The 23,258-nt window shown below is 34.2% G+C and overlaps 1 protein-coding gene across 1 annotated transcript in view; it reads left to right on the top strand.

Moving 5' to 3' along the window:
* Positions 1-23,258, top strand: part of LOC123272701 (E3 ubiquitin-protein ligase Bre1) — a gene marked incomplete in the record, with an annotated part of 140,773 nt that overhangs the window by 4,149 nt on the left and 113,366 nt on the right. The window contains 5 exon segments of the mRNA XM_044739675.1: positions 5,912-6,082; positions 12,452-12,638; positions 12,699-12,887; positions 12,961-13,079; positions 13,149-13,385. Of these exon segments, the coding sequence (XP_044595610.1) occupies positions 5,933-6,082; positions 12,452-12,638; positions 12,699-12,887; positions 12,961-13,079; positions 13,149-13,385 (882 nt within the window).

Below are 23,258 nucleotides of genomic sequence, written 5' to 3'. Positions count from 1 at the left end.
ATTACAGGTAGTTGGAATCAATAAATGACAAATAAAACAATCATGTTATTGTTATCATTGCGACGTTCGACTCTTTATTGAGTCTTCATCAGGCTCTGAATAATACATACATAAATTTATAAATGCAATTTTAATTCTATTGCGCTCTATTGAAATTATTATATCCAACTATAAAATTTTACCATAACTATTAGGGTGTCCGTTATTTCCCAAGTTGATTTTTTTTTCGCGATCGTCCCCTTGATTTTTAGTTCTTGGCCTAAAAAAAAATATCTTACACAAATAAGCTCTTAATTACCAAATTGAACCGTGCCGAAGTCGAGTTACATTTCCCATTTAAATAACATGGGAATTTGGAACTTTTTGCAATTATTTTTTTTTCTCCAAAAAAAATGTCACCACGATTATGATCAGTGCATATTCTGATGAGAAATTGAATACTCTACAAAAAAGTTCTCTTATAATTTTTCGATAAAATCATTCCTTAAGAAGTTATTTGTGGTTAAAGTTGTGTTTATAGTTATTATCATAGTTTTTCAGTCTTGCTATAAAGTTTTTTTGTCTTATAATCATTTATTTTATCTATAAATGTTTCAAAAATTTTATCAAAATGATTAATAGTTACAATAGCATTAACAATACGATGTATTGAATATATTTTTAATGATATTGCCGCTTATTTGTATTTTTTATGTCTCTATTCACATTTATTTGTTAAGCAATTTTTAGTTGCATTATTAGAGTGCCAATGAAATCAAATTTTATAAACCAGTTGCATTTCACCATGCACGCTAGATGTCAAAAGCGATTTATTCACTGAAAATATATATTTTTCGGGACATTTTCGAGTTAGATCTTGAAACGCAACAAAATCTTTTGGGTATTCGTTCATTCATAGTATTTATTTACGTATCATTTTGGTTTTTGGCACCTCTTGCAGCATCATCTCTATACCAAGATATAAATTATATAAAGACTGTATCATTACAGGACGACCGTTAAGAAAATTTCTGAGGCAGTATTGCACAAATTCAAAAACCATCTGTGGTGTTTAACTGGTGAAAAAGCTGATTTGACTTTTTTCGATTCAAATACATAACTTCACGTAAAACGAAAAATGATTAAGACAGTTGGGTTCTGCAAGGCATATTCCTAGAAAATTATGAAATTTTTTTTATCGAAAGATAAATATATTAACAATTCACTACCAAAATTTCAGATTGATTCACCACACCGTTTTTGAGAAATTAATTTTCGAAATTGCATCATTTATACGCAGAGGTATAGAGAGATGGTAAAGTTAGTATGAAATCTTCCATACCGCTCGAGTGGTGCAAATAATTTCATACTATAGTATATAACTTCATATATAAAAGTTATATAACTTCACCATCTTTCTATACCTTTGCGTGTAAATGTTGCAATTTCGAAAATTCATTGCTTAAAAACAATGTGGTGAATTGATCTGAAATTTTGGTGGTGAATCATTAATATAATTATCTTTTAATAAAAAAAATTTCATAATTTTCTTGAAATATGTCTTGCAGGATCCAACTACGTTAAATTATTAAAATGTGATGAAAATTTCGATTTTGATTCCCCCTGAACGCTATATAGTTAATACAGATAATGAAATTATCAATTCAAAAAAAAAGATATTGATTTCTTTCTTAAATAAATTAATTTTTATTAATTCAAATTCGATGAAAATTTTTTTTTTGATTCTACATAAATAAAAAATTGCTAGAGATTAACTTTGAGACATGAGCCACCAATAATGATTGTTTGGAAGGATTAGACATTGTTAATAATCTACAATTGTTAACGATGTAGCCGAAAGAGCGCTTCGATGAACTCAAAAATACATCAACAATTTAACGCATAAAAAAGAACAAAAACAATATTTAGTGCAAATTATTCATGAAAACAAAAACAAACAAATTCATGAATACTTATCATAATGCGACTAAAAATTGCTTAACAAATAAATGTGAATAGAGACAGAAAAAATACAAATAAGCGGCAATATTATTAAAAATGTATTCAATACATCGTATTGTTAACGTTACTGTAACTATTAATCATTTTGATAAAATTTTTGGAACATTTATAGATAAAATAAATGATTATAAGACAAAAAACTTTATAGCAAGACTGCAAAACTATGATAATAACTATAAACACAACTTTAACCACAAATAACTTCTAAAGGAATGATTTTATCGAAAAATTATAAGAGAACTTTTTTGTAGAGCATTCAATTTCTCATCAGAATATGCACTGATCATAATCGTGGTGACATTTTTTTTGAAGAAAAAAAAATAATTGCAAAAAGTTCCAAATTCCCATGTTATTTAAATGGGAAATGTAACTCGACTTCGGCACGGATCAATTTGGTAATTAAGAGCTTATTTGGGTAAGATATTTTTTTTTAGGTCAAGAACTAAAAATCCAGGGGGCGATGGCGAAAAAAAAGTCAACTTAAGAAATAACGGACACCCTAATAACTATAAACATTTATAAATTTATGTATGTATTTTTCAGAGCCTGATGAAGACTTAATAAAAAGTCGAAACGTCGCAATAATTACAATAACATGATTCTTTTTTTTGTCATTTATTAATTCCAACTACCTGTGATTTTTTTGTATAATGATTGAAATTTTTTAATCATTTCTAATCATAAAATACTCTGTGAATTTCTGTCACCTCTTATGATTTAAAATGATTCAGTTAGGATTAAAAATTTTTAATCATATCGAATCCTTTCTAAACATAAAATAATCGTTGAATTTCTGACATCTGTAATGATTGAAAATGATTAAGTTATGATTGAAAATTTTTAATCATGTCAAATCATTTCTAATAATGAAATATTTTTGAAACTTTTGTCGCTATAATGGTTCGAAATGATTACGTTAGGATTGAAAATTTTCAAATATACATGGAGAAAATTAAATAATTGAGTTTATTATACTAAATTTTTAATTCCAATCATCTAGGATGATTAAAATGAGACTGTCACATTAGGGTGTCCGTTATTTCCCAAGTTGATTTTTTTTCCGCTGCTGCTCCCTGGACTTTTAGTTCTTGACCTAAAAAAAATAACTCACATAAATAAGCTCTTAATTACCAAATTAAACCGTGTCGAAATCGAGTTACATGTCCCTTTTGAATAACATGGCAAGTTGGAACTTGTTGATATTTATTTTTTTTTTCGAAAAAAATGCCACTACGACTATGATCGGTGCATATTCGGATGAGATATTGAATTCTTTACAAAAAAGTTCTCTTACAATTTTTCGATAAAACCATTCCTTCAAAAGTTATTTGTAATTTAAGTTGTATTTATAGTTATAGTTTTCAGTCTTGCTGTAAAGTTTCATGTGTTATAGTCATTTATTTCATTTATAAATATTCTAAAAATTTTATTAAAAAGATTAACATTTACCGTAACGTTAACAATACGATGTATTGAATAGATTCTTAATAATATTGCCGCTTATTTATATGTTTTCTGTTTCTATTCACATTTATTTGTTAAGCAATTTTTAGTCGCATTATTACAGTGCCGATGAAATCATATTTTACAAACTAGGTGCATTTCACCATGCATGCTAGATGTCCAAAGCAATTTATTTGCTGAAAATCTATATTTTTCGGGATATTTTCGAGTTAGATTTTGAAACGCAACAAAACCTTTTGGGCATTTGTTCATTCATATACGGATAAAAAATTTAACTTGACTCAAGATCAAGAATCTTGAACCAATAACACCATTTTGAAGAAAATAACACTCTCGAGTCAAGAAGAAAAATTCTTAAATCAAGAAAATTTTCTTGAACCAAGAATTATTGACTCAAAAAATTCTCTTTCTCCAGAACGGTGCTCTTGGTTTAAAATTCTTGCCTTTGAGTTAAGTTAAATTTTTTATCAGTGTAGTATTTATTTATGTGTCATTTTGGTTTGTGGCACCTCTTGCAGCATCAGCTTCATACCAAGATTAAAATTACATAAAAACTGTGTATCAATACAGGACGAGTGATAAGAAAATTTTTGAGGCAATATTGCACAAATTCAAAAACCATCTGTGGTATTTAACTAGTGAAAAAGCTGCTTTGGCTTTTTTTGATCCAAATATATCATTTCACGTAAGACGAAAAATGATTAAGGTAGTTGGGTCCTGCAAGGCATATTTCAAGAAAATTATGAAATTTTTTTTTTTTTGAAAGATAAATATATTGATAATTCCCCACCAAAATTTCAAATCACTCCACCACATCGTTTTTAAGTAATGAATTTCGAAATCACATTTACACGCAGAGGTATAGAGAGATGGTAAAGTTAGTATGAAATCTTTCGTACCACTCGAGTGATGCAAATAATTTCATACTAACTTCATTCATAAATTTATAAATGTTTATAGTTACCCTGATAGCTACCTTACCTATAACTTACTGTCAATCTACGGCCGCAATTTGAAGCAAACTTAACGGAAAGAGTTGGCAAAGCGAGCGATAACCTATTAGTTACCTATAACTTACTCTGCAAATAGACGTCAAAACTTACTGTACAAGTATTTCCGTCCAATTGTAGTAAAGTTGAAAGGAAATTCAACTATAAGTTTGATTGTTAATTTGTATTCAAGTTGCGGCCGTAGATTTCCGTCAATTTGCTTACAACTGTTGTTGAGTGAAGAATTACCGCCAACTTGATGTATAAATCAACCGTAACTGTTGGAAGTCAACACTTACTGAGAAAGCGCTGGCTATCAGGGTATGGTAAAATTTTATAGTTGGTTATAATAATTTCAAAAGAGCGTAATAGAATTGAAATTGCATTTATAAATTTATGGATGTATTTATTATTCAGAGCCTGATAAAGACTCAATAAAGAGTCGAAACGTCGGAATAATAATAATAACATGATTGTTTTATTTGTCATAAAAAAATAGAAATTATTAATCATTTTATATTTTGTCAGTTCCATCTCAGTTTTTGAAATGATTTTTAATGAGTAATTGTGAAATTTCCAAAATGATGTACATGATTAAAAAATTAATTATTCCTAATCATTTTGTTTAATCAGGGTTATAATAATTTTCTATTATTATTATTGTAATTATAATGTATTTTTTTAAATTGAGAAAAACTTTTTTTTCACTTAAATTAAAAATGATAGTGAAATATCAAGAACCGCTCGCAGAAATTTGCAAAGCACTTATTTGTCTACTGTTTCTACGAATAAGTATATAAATTTTGTGAAATACACCCAACTTAGACTTATTACTACAAGTTAAATAGACGCATTGATAGTTTGAATAAATATTGCAATTAAATTTTTCCCGCTCATAATATAAGTTGAACACATCTGATTATGTTGTCGCTTTATGAAAACAATCTTAAATTTTAACATAAAATGAAAGTTGTGTTGCATATGGTTCCATCTATCCAAATTAATTTTTTTTATGAAGGTAAAAGAAATCTATGCCATAGGAATTGTAAGTTATTAGAATTATAGGCAATCGGATTTCTGTGTAATCGGAATTATATCCAATAAAATTTCTAGGCAATCGAATTTCAAGTAATCGGGATTCTAGGTAATCGGTAATCTACTTCATAGGAATTCTACGTCATTGATAATTTGGGTAATCGAATTATGGGCTATGGAAATCTAGGTAATCGGGATCTAAGTCACCGGTAATCTGACTAATTGGTTTATAGGTAATAGTCGTCTTCCCTTTACTTCGGTCAACATAACTTTGGTGTTCCTTCAGGCAACCGAAAATTTTCTTGAGCCAAGAATTTTGTTCTTCAGTCAAGAAATTTTTCTTTTTGTGTAGTTCTACTTTTATAATGTTAATTTTAAACTAAAAGAAAAAAGTTTTATTTAATCTACATTTATTTCCAAAGCAATTATAAACAGTCCCAGAAATGTCGAAACGTTCTGCTGATTATGGGGATTCAATGTCTCAACCGCCCATAAAAAAAGTTCAGTTTGAACCGATTCTCATTGGATCGATTTCTACGTTGGAAGAAATGGATATGAAAGTATTACAGTTTCAGAACAAAAAGCTTGCCCAGGTAATTTTATAAACTTTAGGCTTACTCCCTGATTAAGAAATCTAATTTGAAATTATTTAAAATGATTTGAAATGCTTTAAAAACATTTGATTTGAATACTATATAGATATACACAATTAACATGAAGGTAATTATATCAAATCATCTTTCTGAATCAGGGCTAACCGTTAATAAATATCGGTACAGTTGAAATATTTTTACTTACACACACGCACACACACACACACACACACACACACACACACACACACACACACACACACACACACACACACACACACACACACACACACAAGCACATATATATATATATATATATATATATATATATATATATATATATATATATATATATATATATATATATATATATATATATATATATATATATATATATATTAGGGTGTGCCAAAATGTAACTTCCGTGGAGAACCTTTTGAAATTGGAATTTTGAGTTCCACTTTTAACAGCAGCTGTGTTTGGGCATTTCCTGAGATATTTCGGGTTGAGATAATTCATTTAATTATTTATAGGATTTTTAACAGGAGATTCAATTGGGCACTTCCGGCCAAATTTTGAATTTTCACCAAAAATACCCAAACTAAGCTTCTGTTAAAAAATTCTATGAGAATCAAATACATTGTCTCACACTAAAATATATCAGGAAATGCCCAAACGTAGCCCCTGTCAAAAGCGGAACTCAAAATTCCAATTTTAAAAGGTTCTCTTCGGGAGTTACATTTTGGCACATCCTAATATACACACATATATATATATGTAAAATGCTGTAATTGCGGGAAAGCGGAGGATCAGGTTTTGGTCTGGATATCTCAACTAAAACGCGGAAATATTATTAAAAATTAACACTATAAATTTATTTACACTAAATACAAGTTATATTTAATATGTTCATTTGCGGATTGTTTAAATAAAAACGGATAATTCAAGCACTGCGTGAATAATAAAGCGAAGCCGGTTGACACGTGGGTGAACACACTGCCGGAACTGGAAAAGCAATGAATTACTGCACAAATAACACAAATTATCTGAAATAGACTCAAAATAAAATACGCACAATTTATTAATGCGGATTAATAATCAATTAAGCGAAAAAGCGGAATTTTATAACGCAAGCGAATTAATTTAGCGGGATAGTGAAACGTTCGACTCAATGGCGGTGAAGCGAAAGAAATAATAATAATGCGTCTTCTTCCTCGTCGACTTGGGGAAGAAGGCTTATTGCGCATGTCTGCTGAGCAATCAGCCAATCACGCCATAGCGTGATGTCAAGCTAAGCTTTCATAGGCGGTTAGTTTTTGCGGGAACTAGCGGTAGACAGGTGCGGCTCGTGAAATTGGGAGTCCTCCAGGGGCGACTTTATTGCAGCTGGGTCTGTTCACTGAACATTCTCCCCCGGGTTGGTGGCTGCGTCGACAAGATCGTCTTCTTCATATGTTAGCGGCAAGACACAGAGCTTTGTAATTGGATGTACTAGCTCTGTGTTAACTGTCTTGACAGTTACCACGCGGACTTGTTCATCTTCCCCTGGATGGAGAGCGATGACTTTGGCTAATGGCCACTTGGTTGGCGGGAGATCTTCAGTGGTGATCAGTACAACTGAACCCACTTTGATATCGTTGCGTTGATGATGCCGCGATATATGATATTGCGGTCAGTGACTGTCCGATTAAGAAATGACCTGGTGTCAGTACTGCCAGGTCAGCAGGATCTTCATTCAGCGGTGTGAGCGGTCTGGAGTTCAAGATAGCTTCAATTTGAGCCAAGAGTGGAGCTCCAGGCGGATTGAACTTCCAGTTCGTGCCATCTTGAGCGATTAAAACTGATAATTCTCGAAGTGTGCGGGACCCTGCAGCGAATAGTCGTCTTAGCTCTTTATCTGCCCCTATAAAGTTGGTTCCACAGTCTGAGTATAGCGTATGACAGATACCTCGGCGACTAGTAAAGCGGCGATAAGCGGCAATGAAGGCGGCAGCGGTGTAGTCAGTGACTAGCTCTAGATGTACAGCTGAGCTGAACATGCAGACAAAGACTGCAATCCAGCCTTTGTATGTTTTTGCTCCACGTCCTTGAAAAGTTTTCAGCGTGATAGGTCCAGCGTAGTCGAGTCCTGTATGCAGGAAAGCTCGAGTTGGCTGCACTCGTGCGGCAGGTAGTTGACCCATCAACTGTTGAGCGCGTTCTCCACGGTGTCTAGTGCAGATAGCGCAGCGTAATATGAATGATCTGACTGGAACACGGCCTCCAATGATCCAGACACTCTTGCGTAAGTCAGCGAGCGTAAGCTGAGTACCTCCGTGAAGCGTTTTGCGGTGCGAATCATCAATCAGGATTGATGTAAGCGGTGATTGTCTTGGTAGAATCGCTGGATGCTTTTCTTCTGGGTCCAGCAATGCGTGTTTCAAGCGGCCACCGACTCTCAGGACTCCCTGATGGTCGATGAACGGAGTCAGCTTGGTGATGCAGTTATTTTTCGGCAGACCATCACCATCTTGAAGCGTGTGAATCTCTCTAGCGAAGTATTGTCCTTGAGTGAACTTAATCAAGGTCAATTTAGCGCGCTCCAGGTCTGATGGAGTAAGCGGGTAGGCTAGCGAAGATTGTGGAACTCTTTTGAAGCGATCGATGACACGATGCCAGATGCTGAGCTTCCATAGCAGTGGAAACAGCTGCGTGTAATGCGATAGTAATTGTTGGAGCAGGCAGTTTTCTGCTTTCCAAGTTACTAGTGTCAGACCTTGGCGTTCTTCTCTATGCGTTGCGTTGTCAGCTAGAGGCTCCAGAGTGGGCCAAGAGGATTCTGGTTCATGAAGCCAAGTCGGTCCATGCCACCAGAGAGCGTGTTGTTTTAGCTTTAGCGTTGGTATACCTCTTGAAGCGCAGTCAGCGGGGTTTTGTTTTCCTGGAATAAATTTCCAGGAGACATCTCGAAGCGTTTCTTGGATTTTTTCCACTCTATTGCGGACGAATGTCTTCCAGCGGGTCGCTGGACTTTGAATCCATGCGAGAGTCACGGCGGAGTCAGTCCAGAGATTGATCCTGACATTTTCTAGCGACTGAACTTCCTTGACATAAAGTATCAGTTGTGTAAGCAACCATGCAGCAGATAATTCTAAGCGTGGAATTGTCATGATCGTCAGCGGTGCTACTTGCGTTTTTGAACACAAAAGTGAGACCTTTGTGTTCCCATCAGCGTCAGTGACTCTCAAATAAACAGCGGCAGCCATAGCGTTTTGCAAAGTGTCTGAGAACCCGTGCAATTCTATTGTTGCTCCAGGTGCAATATTATTCCAGCGTGGAATGCGGATGGATTCGATATTTCGAAGGTCCTCGCGGTATCCAGTCCATTTATGAATGAGCGATGGTGACAATTGTTCGTTCCATGACACTCTATCTAGCCACAGATCTTGCATGAAGATCTTGGCATTGACGACAATTAGTGCGAGAAGTCATAGTGGGTCATACAACTTAGCGATTTCAGACAAAATAGCTCTTTTTGTCTTAGGTGTCTCTGGCGGTAGCGTGTACTTGAACTGAAAAGCGTCAGTGTTCGAATTCCAGTACATGCTCAGGATCTTAACTGGTGCATTACTGATTTCTTTAAGCGGTGTTTCTAGCTGCTTTTCTGGAGCGACTTCAGCGAGTAGTCTTGGATTATTGCTAGCCCATTTGGCAACCGGGAAGCAGCCTGCTACGCACAGTGCTTTTGTTTGCACTGCAACTCTAATAGCGTCTTCTTCGTTGTCTGCTCCACCGTAGATGTCGTCTACGTAGCGTGTTTTCAACATTGGAGCAACAGCTAGCGGAAAGCGGTGTCCTTCATCCTTGACTAGTTGGATGAGCACACGCACAGCGTCAAAAGATGCACTAGCAGTCCCGTAGGTGACTGTCTTGAGACAGTAAGCGTCGACTAGGTCATTCTCATCTATCCAGAGAATGCACTGAAGCGGCCAATCAAGCGAATCAACCTCAATCTGTCTGAACATCTTGGTGATGTCAGTAGCGAATAGAATTCTGTTGCAGCGGATTCTCAATATCACGTCGAAGATGTCAATTTGCGTTTTGGGTCCTGCGTGTAGAATGTCGTTCAATGAAATTCCTGTAGATGTTGCACAAGAACCGTTGAACACTGTGCGGAGCTTCGTAGTGGTGCTATCAAGCTTCAATACCCCATAGTGAAGCAAGAAATAAGCGTTTGCGGGCAAGTCGTTGATTGGAACTCGTACCATGTGTCCTAGTTTTATGTATTCTGCCATAAACGCGCTATACATGTCAGAATAATCTTTTTCTCGCGACAGGCGAATTATTAATTTGCGGAGTGACACCATGGCTGCGTTGATAGAGTCGCCAAGTTGACTCTCGGGGGCTTTAAGCGGTAATCTCACTACATAGCGTCCATCAGGCTGTCGATAATGCGTTTGACGAAAGTAAACTTCACATTCGTCTTCCTCAGCGGTGTTGAGCGGTAAATTACCTGATGGAACCTCTTCCTGTTCTCAAAACTTAGCGAAAGCGTCTTGTAATGATGTGTCTAATGACGCATGTAGTGCTGCGTGTGACGTGGAAGCGTGTTTAGCGGTGACTGCTCCATAGACAATCCAACCAAGCGTGGTAGATTGTGTAATCGGAGTATAGCGAAGTCCACGTTTAATCTCAGCGTTCATGATCTGTGCGGCTGGTGATGCACCTAGAATAATGTCTACAGGACGCGGCTGTAGATAATGAGGGTCAGCGAGCTTGAGATTCTCAAGATGCGTCCATTTCGGATCAGCGATCACGAACGATGGAAGATCTACCGTCAGTGTTGGTAGAATATGCATGCTGACATGCATTGAAGCGGGTGTACACAGCAAATGAAGTTCAATTGTGCTCACACCTAGTGAACTTCCTGCGGAGACATTGCCAATGCCCTTGAGCATGACCATGTCGCGTTGTAGCGGTTGTCCAAGCTTCTTGAAGAGCGTCTGTCTCATAAATGAGAGCTCTGAGCCTTGATCGATCAAAACTCTTGCGGTGATGGGATTACCATGATGCGGACGGACCTGGACTAAAGCGGTAGCTAGCAAGACTTGAGCGGAAAGTGAATCTGAAATAATCAACGGTTAATGTCAAGCTGTAAACGGTCTAAAGGAACGATTAGTTGCCTGTGCGGAAGATGTAGGCTGCGGCGAAGCTGATTTCGTTGGTGCATCCAAACTGGATGAACGCGTGGTGACGTTAACCACATTTTCGGCAATCTTGAGCGGTCTTGCAGTCTGCGGCGCGGTGCGGAGCACGACAGTTGAAGCACAAGTTGCATTTTTCAACTATCTTGCGTAGTTCTCCATATAGAAGTTATTTTAGGCCCGAAGTCGAGTTTTCAGTCTTAATAAAGCGGAAAGTTCAGCGTACCAGTGTACGAATGACTACCAGGAGCAGCACCCGATGTGCTCCGCGATGCTCCTGACACTCGACCCTTCCTAGCGGTAATAAACTTCACTCTCACAACACAATTATTAGCGGTATAATTAATTTAAATTAATTGAGATAGAGCCAGCCTGATCCGGCTCGAGGGACCAAATGTAAAATGATGAAATTGCGGGAAAGCGGAGGATCAGGTTTTGGTCTGGATATCTCAATTAAAACGCGGAAATATTATTAAAAATTAACACTTTAAATTTATTTACACTAAATACAAGTTATATTTAATATGTTCATTTGCGGATTATTTAAATAAAAACGGATAGTTCAAGTACTGCGTGAATAATAAAGCGAAGCCGGTTGACACGTGGGTGAACACACTGCCGGCACTGGAAAAGCGGTTAATTACTGCACAAATAACACAAATTATCTGAAACAGACTCAAAATAAAATAAGCACAATTTATTAAAGCGGATTAATAATCAATTAAGCGAAAAATCGGAATTTTATAACTTGAGAGAATTAATTTAGCGGGATAGCGAAACGTTCGACTCAATGGCGGTGAAGCGAAAGAAATAATAATAATGCGTCTTCTTCCTCGTCGACTTGGGGAAGAAGGCTTATTGCGCATGTCTGCTGAGCAATCAGCCAATCACGCCATAGCGTGATGTCAAGCTAAGCTTTCATAGGCGGTTAGTTTTTGCGGGAACTAGCAGTAGATAGGTGCGGCTCGTGAAATTAGGAGTCCCCCAAGGGCGACTTTATCGCGGCTGGGCCTGTTCACTGAACAATATATACATATATATATATATATATATATATACATTTATATATATATATATATATATATATATATATATATATATATATATATATATATATATATATAAATTATTGAATGTGTATATTATGTTATTTTTTTTTTTTTTTTTTTTTTTTTTTTTTTAATAGAGATTAGAACAGCGGCATCGCATAGAAACAGAACTTCGTCAAAGAATAGAACAACTAGAAAAAAGACAGATGCAAGATGACGCAGTATTAAATGTTGTCAATCGTTATTGGAATCAATTAAATGAAGATATTCGTGTATTGCTTCAACGATTTGATGCTGAAACTGCCGATGAATCAGAAAATAAAAGTAACTTATTGAATTCATTTTCACGCAAATTGAATATAATTATCATTTAATACTTTTCAGACGAGTCAGAAGCAACAACATCTTTTTTAATGCAACTATCTTCTTGGGATAAAGAAGAATTGAATGATAAATTGGCACACCGAGTACAAGTATCGAAACGCGCTGTTTCTAAAGTTGTACAGGCATTTGATCGATTATCACAACGAAATGAAAAAATATCTCTCGCTTTGAAAGGCGAATATAGTGGAGGTTTGTTAATATTTGTAAAAAACTAATTTTACCACACAATTTTATATATTCATAATAAAAATTTAATTTACAGAAACATTACAAATTGACGAAGTTATTAAAAAGACGAATATCGAAATTCAAGCAGAAAACCGTAATTTGCAAGCTATAAACCTCCAGCTTCATGAAAAATATCACGCAATGTCGTTAAAAGTATGTATATTAGTTTTAAATATTTTCAACCTAATTTTAAAATACCGGAGTAACTTGTGGTAATTATAGATGTCTGAGCTGCAAGACACAATTACTGGAAAAGATACGCTCACGGCTGAATTAAGAAATCAAGTTGATGATTTACAATATGAATTAAATAAAGTTCGTGCAAGAAATGATAAATTAGAACATCATCTTGGTGAGGCAATCGAAAAACTAAAAACATTTCAACAAATTCATGGTTCTGATGAAAAAGGAAATAATAAATCGACTTCTCTGGTTGCATCCAGTGTTTCGCAAACAAAGGTATTCTTTTTTTTTTTTAATTATAATTTTTCCATGAGTCATTTTTGGCTCATTCATTGATATTCCAAAGAACTAAATTGAATTTCAAAACTTTATATAGTTTAATTGAACTAAAATCGACTTATTCGTCGTTAAATTTACAAGCTTTTGTTTATGTAGACGTGTGTGCTTTGCTATGAAATTTTTATTCACAGCAAGTATACTATAGATACATCGATCAGTTTTTAATTACATTCAAAATTATCATACAATCATAAAAATATTACAAAAAATTTCCTTTTGAGTTTATTTTATGGGAAATATTTTTTTTACATTAATTAAATTATAAGTTAGATAATTTATTTTTTCAACTTTTCGCTATGAAAATCAATGATTTTCAAAAAATGTCGCAATTGAAAATTTTCAAAAAAGTTTGTTTTCAACAACCACTCGACTTTCTAGCTTGAAGAGCTCAAAAACTTCGAAATAGATAATTTTTCGAGCGTTTTGAACTCGCACATAGCGGGAAGTTTCAGGGATGGCCTGCAGGGTCGACCATTTTCCAGATTTTTCTGGCTTTGGTTTGATTTTTTAAATCACTCTTTATTCGTTTTACGTTGAGATATTTTTCTTTAATGATGTCAATTTGTTTTTTCTCTAAATATTTATTCATTGTATTTAAAAATTTTATTTTAATTCCTAGTAATAAAGTTGATCATCCACACTCAAAGCGAATTTTGTTTATTTACTTCATTTTACGATGAGTTCTTGTGAAATTAATGAAATTGACATTATGTGATAATGTAATTTGTTTAATCATTCACATAACAAAATCTATACATTTTTTCTTTTTCTATTTTTCATATTTTTTTTCTTTTTTATTGATAATGAAAAATTAAGTACTCAGTCGTACTTGAAACTTCACGCGAGACAGACGTGCCTGTACAGTGAGAGTAGTTCTTATACAGTGTGTGCTTTATCTATTAGAACAGTGTGTCAATACAGCGATTTATCCTACAGTGTTCTTCCTAGTGAATCTAGCATCTGAACATGTCATCAAAGAGTCTGGTCCAGCTTCTGGAATGTGACCTAGTAATTTCTGACTACAGAAATGACATCATCCCGGCCAAAATGTCTCAAAACCATGAAACCGACTATTCTTCTGCAGCCAAAAGTGAATTCTTTCCAACCAAAGACTTCGCCATCATTCTTGACGCGATCGATGATATATCTATCAAAGACTACGCAAAAGCCATTGCCGCAAAATTTTCATCCGCTAACATCCGATTTATCTCATGTATCTCCAACAATCGCATCTGTGTATACCTCGCTAATAAATCAATTGCTGACGACTTAGTGGACAACCACAAAAACATCAAGATTGATTCATCTATTCTTAACATTCGCTCGTTGGTGACAAGAAACAAAAGAATTTTTTCAAAAGATCAACTGATCAAGAAATTTCTACTGAATCAATTAACCATACATTTGAGTGTTGACTTGATCGTGAGTACAGTTGTCAGTGATCACATATATAATTGATTACATTTTTCTATGAATAAATGTGTAACTGAGCGATAATTTAAGTGAATAGAGTTAAAAATGAATATAAATGAAACTGAGCAGGGTTGAAGGTGACTACTGTTATATTTGAGTACAGTTGTAACTGTTTAGAGATTTACGTGAATATGAGTGTTGCTTAGTAAAGTTAAATTGGCATAGAGATTTAAATAAATCAAGTTGTATCTGAATAAAAAATGAGTTAGAATCAAAATGTATCTGAGTACAGATGTCATTACTTGTTGTGAGTAGAGATTTTATGAGTAGGCCTGTAACATAGTCTATATATGTACTTGATAATAAGCAGAGAAAAAAGTGATGAGTAAAGACAGACAGACAGACACACACATACACGCGCGCGCGCACACACACACACACACATACACACACACACACACACACACCCGGGCTCAACGCTCCTTTCTCGATTGAAGAACTAAACAAAATCTTCAAACAATGCAAGAATTCGAGCCCGGGACCAGACGGAATTTATGTGATCCTGATCAAATTCCTATCCACAAATAGCTTACAAAAAATATTCGACATCTATAATTTCATCTGGAGTCAAAATGAATTCCCCAAGATCTGGCAAACAGCAATAATAATCACAACAGCTACATCTGGAAAAGACCACTCTAAACCTACAAATTACCGGCCAATTTATCTCACTTGCAATTTGGGAAAAATCATGGAAAAAATAATTAACTAACCTCTATCCTGGTACATAAAAACCTCCAATAGTTTTCAACAAAGCAAAATGCGTTTAGAAAAGCGCATACCACTAACCATCACCTCCACGAACTATATAACTCCATTAAAATCGCATTCTCAAATAAATTGTCAGTCATCGCACTTTCCTTAGACCATGAGAAAGCATACGAAATGCTCCCGAGACCAAGAGTTCTAAACATCCCCCGCAATGAATTTAAGCTCCGTGGGAACATCCTGAACTACATCCACAACTTCCGAAGCAACAGAGCCATCCAAGTCAAAGTCAACAACACTCTATCTAGCCCTAGAGAGATCAAGAATGGAGTCTCTTAAGGCTCAGTCCTTAGCATTATCGGTGACGCGACCGCTCATCCGCAGACAATTCATCCGTAACGATTGATCCGCACGACAAATGTTTCATTAAAAAGTTATCCACGAAAGAAACTGTCAAAATACAAATTTTTACGATTTTGAAAATTTACAAACCCTGTAATTTCTGAACTACTTGGCCGATTAAGCTCATCTTTAAACTTGACCCTGGTATTCTTCTAAAAATTAAGTATATGTTGAGTTTTGAGAAGATCCATTATGAATTAGAGACGCTATCATCGTGACAAGCCGCGATATATCGCGCATATATATATATATATATATATATATATATATATATATATATATATATATATATATATATATATATATATATATTATATTCAGTAAGCCTGAGAATCGGCTACTATCTATTTTTCTAACCTCTAAGTGATAAGGGGTGTTCACCCCAAAAAACTTTTTTTTATTTTTTTGATAAAATTTTTTTTTTTTATTTATTTATTATGTGGCACCAAAAAATACATACAACTCTAAATTTTCACTGTTTTATCACCAACCCTTGCTTTTTAATAGTCATTTTCATAATTTTATCATTTTCTATCCCGCTCGATAACATTAATTATTATCACTTGGTAAGTTATCCCCTCCATGTGTCTACCGGTGTCACTTCTCACCCTGTAAACAGCACGGATGTTACCTCTACAGTTTTCGGCTATTATTAGTGTTTATGCTTCAAGCGTAGTAGTTAAACATTTTTACTATCTCAGTGTAACTCTCGTATCAAATATATTCTCGAGTAACTTTATCATTTATTTATTAATAACTAATGATATTGAATATAATTAATTATTAATAACTAATAAAATTATTAATTTTGAGTGTAAATCGCACGATCAGTTAATTAAGTGACTTACATAACCTCTAAAATACTCAACACGTGTCACGAGTTCCCGCAAACAACGACTATTAAGTTGTCAGTATAAATTATTTTTTATGTTTATTATAAAATCCAAAATTATTCTTTCTTATTTATAACGAAAATATTGTTGGGAATGGTGAAAAACGAATTCGGTGAAAGTTAGATTTTTATTACAATTGGGAAATTTTTTTTTTGTGTTTACTTATAAGAGCTCTAACTTCGACAGAATTTTTTTTTTCACTATTTCTAATAATATGTATTTTCGATATAATTAAGAAACATAAAATTTTTCGCTTTCGTGAAACTATCTAATTTTTACATGTATATTTAATGTAATCAAAGATAAAATAAATGATTAATATAATAATAAAATATAATAATTAAATAATTCAATCAGTTCTATTCATGTGTGTTTTGTATTGTACAGTAAACAATGCCAACAAAACGCAAAGGGGCCAATTTGAGCCGCGATACAAATAAATCTAGAAGCATTCGAAATAGAAGAGCCCAAAGAACCGAAGAACAAGTTCAGGAAGAAAATACTGGAGCGCGCGTGAGAATAGCGCAATTGCGTCAAGAACAATCAGACGATACACGAGCTGAACGCAATGAAGTCATGAGATTAGAACAACAACAATCACACCGTTTTACTGTCAATAGACGCAGAGCGAATGACCAACAACGCCAACAGGCACATTGAGCATTTGTAGCTACATCATTTCTGCGTCTAGCATTCCAGTATGAGCCCGATATTGAATATTATGCTCATTCAAAAGTAGTAATTGATGCTATGGACAAAGAATGCCCGTATTGTCATGCTTTGAAATTCAAAAATGAACCAGCCGGGATGTGTTGCGCGTCAGGGAAGGTACAACTACCTGTAATTGAAACACCACCGGAACCATTGAACGGTTTGCTTATCGGCACAGATCCAGATTTTAACGTGTTCCTGAAGTCCATTCGAACATTCAACTCATGCTTTCAAATGACATCGTTTGGAGCAACAGAAATAGTTCAAAATACTAATGCAAATGGTCAACAATACAATCCAACATTTAAAATCAGAGGCCAAGTTTATCATAAAATAGGCTCATTGCTGCCAATGCCAAACGAACCACATAAATTTTTACAAATCTACTTTATGGGCGGCGAGGACTCCGGAAGCGCACTAGCCCACATTTTGGTTTGGTTAATCGTCAAAATCCGTCCTGAAGAAATAGATAATATAATTTCTGCAGAAATTCCCGATCCGTCTACTGATCAATTGCTGTTTGATATTGTTACAGCAAACATGATTTTGTACCACGCTATTTCACATGGGCTCAAACAAAACAATGGATACCCCGCAAGCAAGGCTCACTAGTTGATGCATGCCCCAATTTATTCAAATTAAACGCCTTGGGGCGAGTATTTACAGTGAATCCAAGACAGACTGAGTGCTTTTATCTTTGACTATTGTTGGTTAATGTTACTGGCCCATTGTCATTTCAAGATATACGTAAAGTGAATGGGCAACAGTATACAACGTATAAAGATGCATGCCTTGCACTCGGCTTGCTAGAAATTGACAATCAGTGGGAATGTATGCTTGCTGAAGCAGCATTGAACTGTACAGCAATACAAATTCGTCTGCTATTCGCTATAGTGTTGACTACATGTTTTCCAGCCCGAGCAGAGATATAGTGGGATAATCACAAAAATTTAATGACTGATGATATATTGCATCAACATCGTACACGGTGTAACGATCTAGCGATAACATTCAGCGACGATATGTACAATGAAGCATTGATTGCTATTGAGGATCTTTGCATTATCATTGCCAACTTACCACTCAGTCATTTCGGTATGAATTCGCCAAATCGAGGTGCAACTGATTTAATTAACACTGAAATGAATCGTGAAATGCAGTACAACACTCTAGAAACGGCGGCGACTGTTACTCGCAATGTCCCACTAATGAATGAGAAACAAAGAACCATTTACGACCGCATTATGCTCGCGGTTTCAGCAGGACAAGGTGGGTTTTTCTTTTTAAATGCACCAGGTGGAACTGGCAAGACATTCCTTATTTCGCTAATTCTCGCCAAAATACGATCCAATAATGGCATCGCATTGGCCGTTGCATCATCGGGCATTGCGGCAACTTTATTGGATGAAGGCAGAACAGCTCATTCAGTATTTAAGCTACTACTAAATATTCAAAATAACCCTGACGCAGTGTGCAACATAAAAAAACAATCGTCCATAGCCACAGTGCTGAAACAGTGTAAAATTATCATCTGGGATAAATGTATCATGGCACACAAACATTCGCTTGAGGCGTTGAACAGGACATTGAAAGATATTGAAAACAACGAAAAACTATTTGGTGGCACTCCCATCATTCCACGTTCAACATACGCTGATGAAATCAACGCCTGCTTAAAATCATCGACATTGTGGCGTTATGTTGAAATAGTACAGCTGAAAGTAAATATGCGCGTTCAAATGCTTCAAGTTCCATCCGCTGAAACATTCTCAAAATAACTCTTAGATATCGGCGATGGAAAAGTCACTATAGCTGAAACTGATTACATAAAATTAGCGAATGATTTCTGCACAATCATTGATTCGCAAGATACTCTCATTGAACAAATATTTCCCGATGTACACACGAATTACATAAATCTCGAGTGGCTTGCAGAAAGAGCAATGTTAGCTGTAAAAAATGTGGACGTTGACATTTTAAATCTGAAGATACAACAGTTATTGCCAGGGGACTTGGTATCATATAAATCTATTGATACAGTTTGCGATGACACTGAAGCTGTAAATTTTCCAACAGAGTTTTGGAACTCACTAGATTTGCCAGGCATGCCACCACATAACTTGCAATTGAAGGTCGGATCTCCAATTATTTTGCTTCGTAATTTGAACCCGCCACGGCTATGCAACGGTACGCGATTAGTCATTAAAAAATTAATGAAAAACGTTATCGAAGGCACCATTTTAAATGGCAAGTTTCGAGGTGAAAATATATCGATACCACGAATACCTATTATACCCACAGATGTGCCAATTCAATTTAAGCGTATTAAATTTCCGATTAGATTGGCATTTGCAATGACTATTAATAAATCCCAAGGCCAAACAATGTCTGTTTGTGGCTTAGATTTCAGCACACCATGTTTTTTACACGGACAATTATACGTTGCATGCTCTCGAGTGGGTAAACCTTCAAGTTTGTTTGTATTAGCTAAAGACGGGCTAACAAAAAATATTGTTCACGCTGCAGCATTAAGAGATTAATATTATGTAATTAATTATTACTTTGAATAAATTAAAACAATTAATGTTTGGTGTTTTGTTATTTTTAAACAACATTCCCTCATCGTTCACAGCGCTTCAGGCCTTTTTCACTCATATTCCACATCCTTATACACTTCCAATAAGTTAGTAATTTTTTTTCTACACTAGAAATTCTCTAGAAATTATTCACATGGCAAAACAACGTTTGCCGGGTCAGCTAGTATATATATATATATATATATAGATATATATATATATATATATATATATATATATATATATATATATATATGGGCAGATCCATTAGTTTTCAACGAAAGTAAGCGCACTTAAGTCAGCGATTTTGATGCCGATTTTTTTCCTCGAAAATACACCTCAAAAGAAGACGATCCTGAAAATTTGAGCCCGAAATAATCAAATCCAGCCGCTGGAGAATTTTTTGAATTTTCGGAAAAGTCGATTTTTCCTTGATTTTCAATTATTCATATCTCGGCTTCTATATAACTTAAAGACCCCTACCAAACGGCAATTCTTTCAGTAGACTCTCTACTTTTAAGAAAAAAATAGTTATTTGGTCTAAACTTATTTCGGACTTAGCTGACAGCCTCTAACCAACGAACTGTTTTAGTTAAATTTTAGCTATTTGTAAAACACTATTATATGTACAGTGTTTTAAGTTAAGGGCCGACCAGCTTCTAATATCTTCTATTGGGGTATACTTTAATAGAATCTACGCAATTTTTCCTTGATTGCTTCTGTTAAGTAAAGTTATAGCCATCCAAAACCTATCGAATTTTAAAAAATTGCTATTTTCAGATATCTAGAACTTTTTTCTCCGATTTTCGATTTACTTCAAATTTTCAGGAAAGTTGCTTTATTATATCCTTAAAAAGTCCTGAAAATTTGAAGTATGTTATCGAGTTTGTATTCGAGTTATAAATTTTTTAATATTGTCCAAATTACGTTTAATTTTATATAGAATTCATTATTAATCTTCAGTGGAGGGCATATAATAATAATTATCTTATAAAATAAATATAATTTGCGCATCATAGTCGATAATTACTTGTATTTTATTTCTGATTATTCCGTAAAACTCCGAAAAATTATGAATTAAGTCATTATATTAGCAAATTTGAAAAATGTTTATTTATAAATTTACTTTAATTACTTTACAATCTTTGTCAAAAGAAGACATTCTTACTTCCATAGAATTGTTGTTAATCGGTGTAAACGAATGGTTCATTCTAGTGTCTTTGATGGTTTTTACAGTATCAAATCGTTTTTTCAATTTTTCTTTATGTTTTTCAACTTCAGCGTCAGATACCTAAATTGCTCTGGAAATAAAGAGTATTAATTACACTAAGTATTACTATGAGTTATAATTTTATTAATGTGTACCTTATACTTTTCATTTCTCTGAAAACATATTCATAAAACTCCAATGGTGTTGTTACTTGTTGATCAGGAGATGATCGTATGCAATGTCGCATTACTTTTCACTTGATCGTACCCCCAGTTCCGTCGCATACCCTTTTTCCATGACTAGTGGCAAAAAAATTATAAGACGTAACTTTAATGCCGAAGTCTTGTTCATGACAACAAACATTTGCTAGATTGTTCCTTTATAAAAAGTAAATATAAGTATTAAATTAAAGATTTATTCAAAATGCAATTTTTTCTTAAATCGACGAAAACAACGTTAGTATTAATTGCTTTTTAAGCATATTTTGGAACTCAAAAATTTCTAAGAATTCTTACTTATTTTTATATTGTGTAGGTGCGCCGTCCGAAAAGTAGATAACATTTTTTATCCATGGATATTCCTCTTTTATTATTTTCATGAGTTTTTCTTGAAAAGCATGTACAGTATAAGCTACATGATCAGTCGTATCACTTATCACACAGAAACTCATCTGTTGGAGCTTTTCTTTATCAGTTGCCTGAGGATCTTTGTAGTAAATGCAGAAAGGATGAAGTGTTGCTTGTGTGTTATTGTGGTAAAATGATTGAATAGATCTTTGTTTAATAAAAGAATAGTTTTCAGCAAAATCCATGGTAATAATGCAAGTATCTGGCTCTAATTTATTTTTGCAATCGTATAAATAATTTTTCTGTGAATCTGCAATGTAATGATGCACGGTCAATTTCCACACATCACAAAATAAAGTTTCTAAAAATATTTCTTTTCTTTCAGTATGGTTTCTAAGAACTGCTCTACTGCCTTCTGTATCCCAGTTTTTGTAATTAACTAAATCATCAAAAATAGATATTTCTGATTCATTCATTAAATTTTTCATACCTGCTACTCCAGGACATTTATGACATCTATGTAGCATACAATCAGCATTATCAACGTTACAAACTGCGACTGTAAATAAATCTCTATATTTTAAGTCAGTTTTCAACGCAGCTATCTTTAACTTGACTTTTTCATGTTCTGAACAGACACAAATTTTATGAGTTTCTGGATCACCAGTAAAAACACATTCTTCTGGTTTCAATGAGGCAAAGAAAGAAAATTTTGGTAAACTATCGTATTCTGAATGATCTTCAATAAAATTGCTGTATAAATCTCTAAGCGTATACAATAACATTTTTTTTTGCACCAATTCTCCTGAATCGGAACCACTTCCACTTTTTTTTTGTATTGCTTTATACCGGGACAAATATAACAATTTTTTTCGTCTAAATAATAATTTTTTATGATTTCTCTCATTTCATCTGTAACTTTCCAAAACTTTTTTCTCTTCCTCATTGTTAATAATCCTGGAATAAAAATTAAAATCAGTATTTTGATAAAAAATAAAAAAAGATGTAGAACCGATAAATTTTTATAGAATTGATAGTATGTATTCAAATAAAATTTAATTATCATACTACTTAATGAAGAACTAATATATACATGAAATTATACTGTACGTACCGTTTTGTACTTTGGACTTTTTGAATTCTCTAAACATGTAATCAGAACAATTAAAGTATTGTTGAACTTGTTTAAATTGCCAAGATAGTGGTAAAACTGTTAATACTTGAATCTTTTCAGAAACAGTTTTTACTTGCTGAAATTGATTTTGCAGAGA

This window comes from Cotesia glomerata, linkage group LG10 (genome assembly GCF_020080835.1).
Source record: "Cotesia glomerata isolate CgM1 linkage group LG10, MPM_Cglom_v2.3, whole genome shotgun sequence".
Lineage (NCBI taxonomy): Eukaryota > Metazoa > Arthropoda > Insecta > Hymenoptera > Braconidae > Cotesia > Cotesia glomerata.
This window is presented reverse-complemented; position numbering and strand designations above follow the sequence as displayed.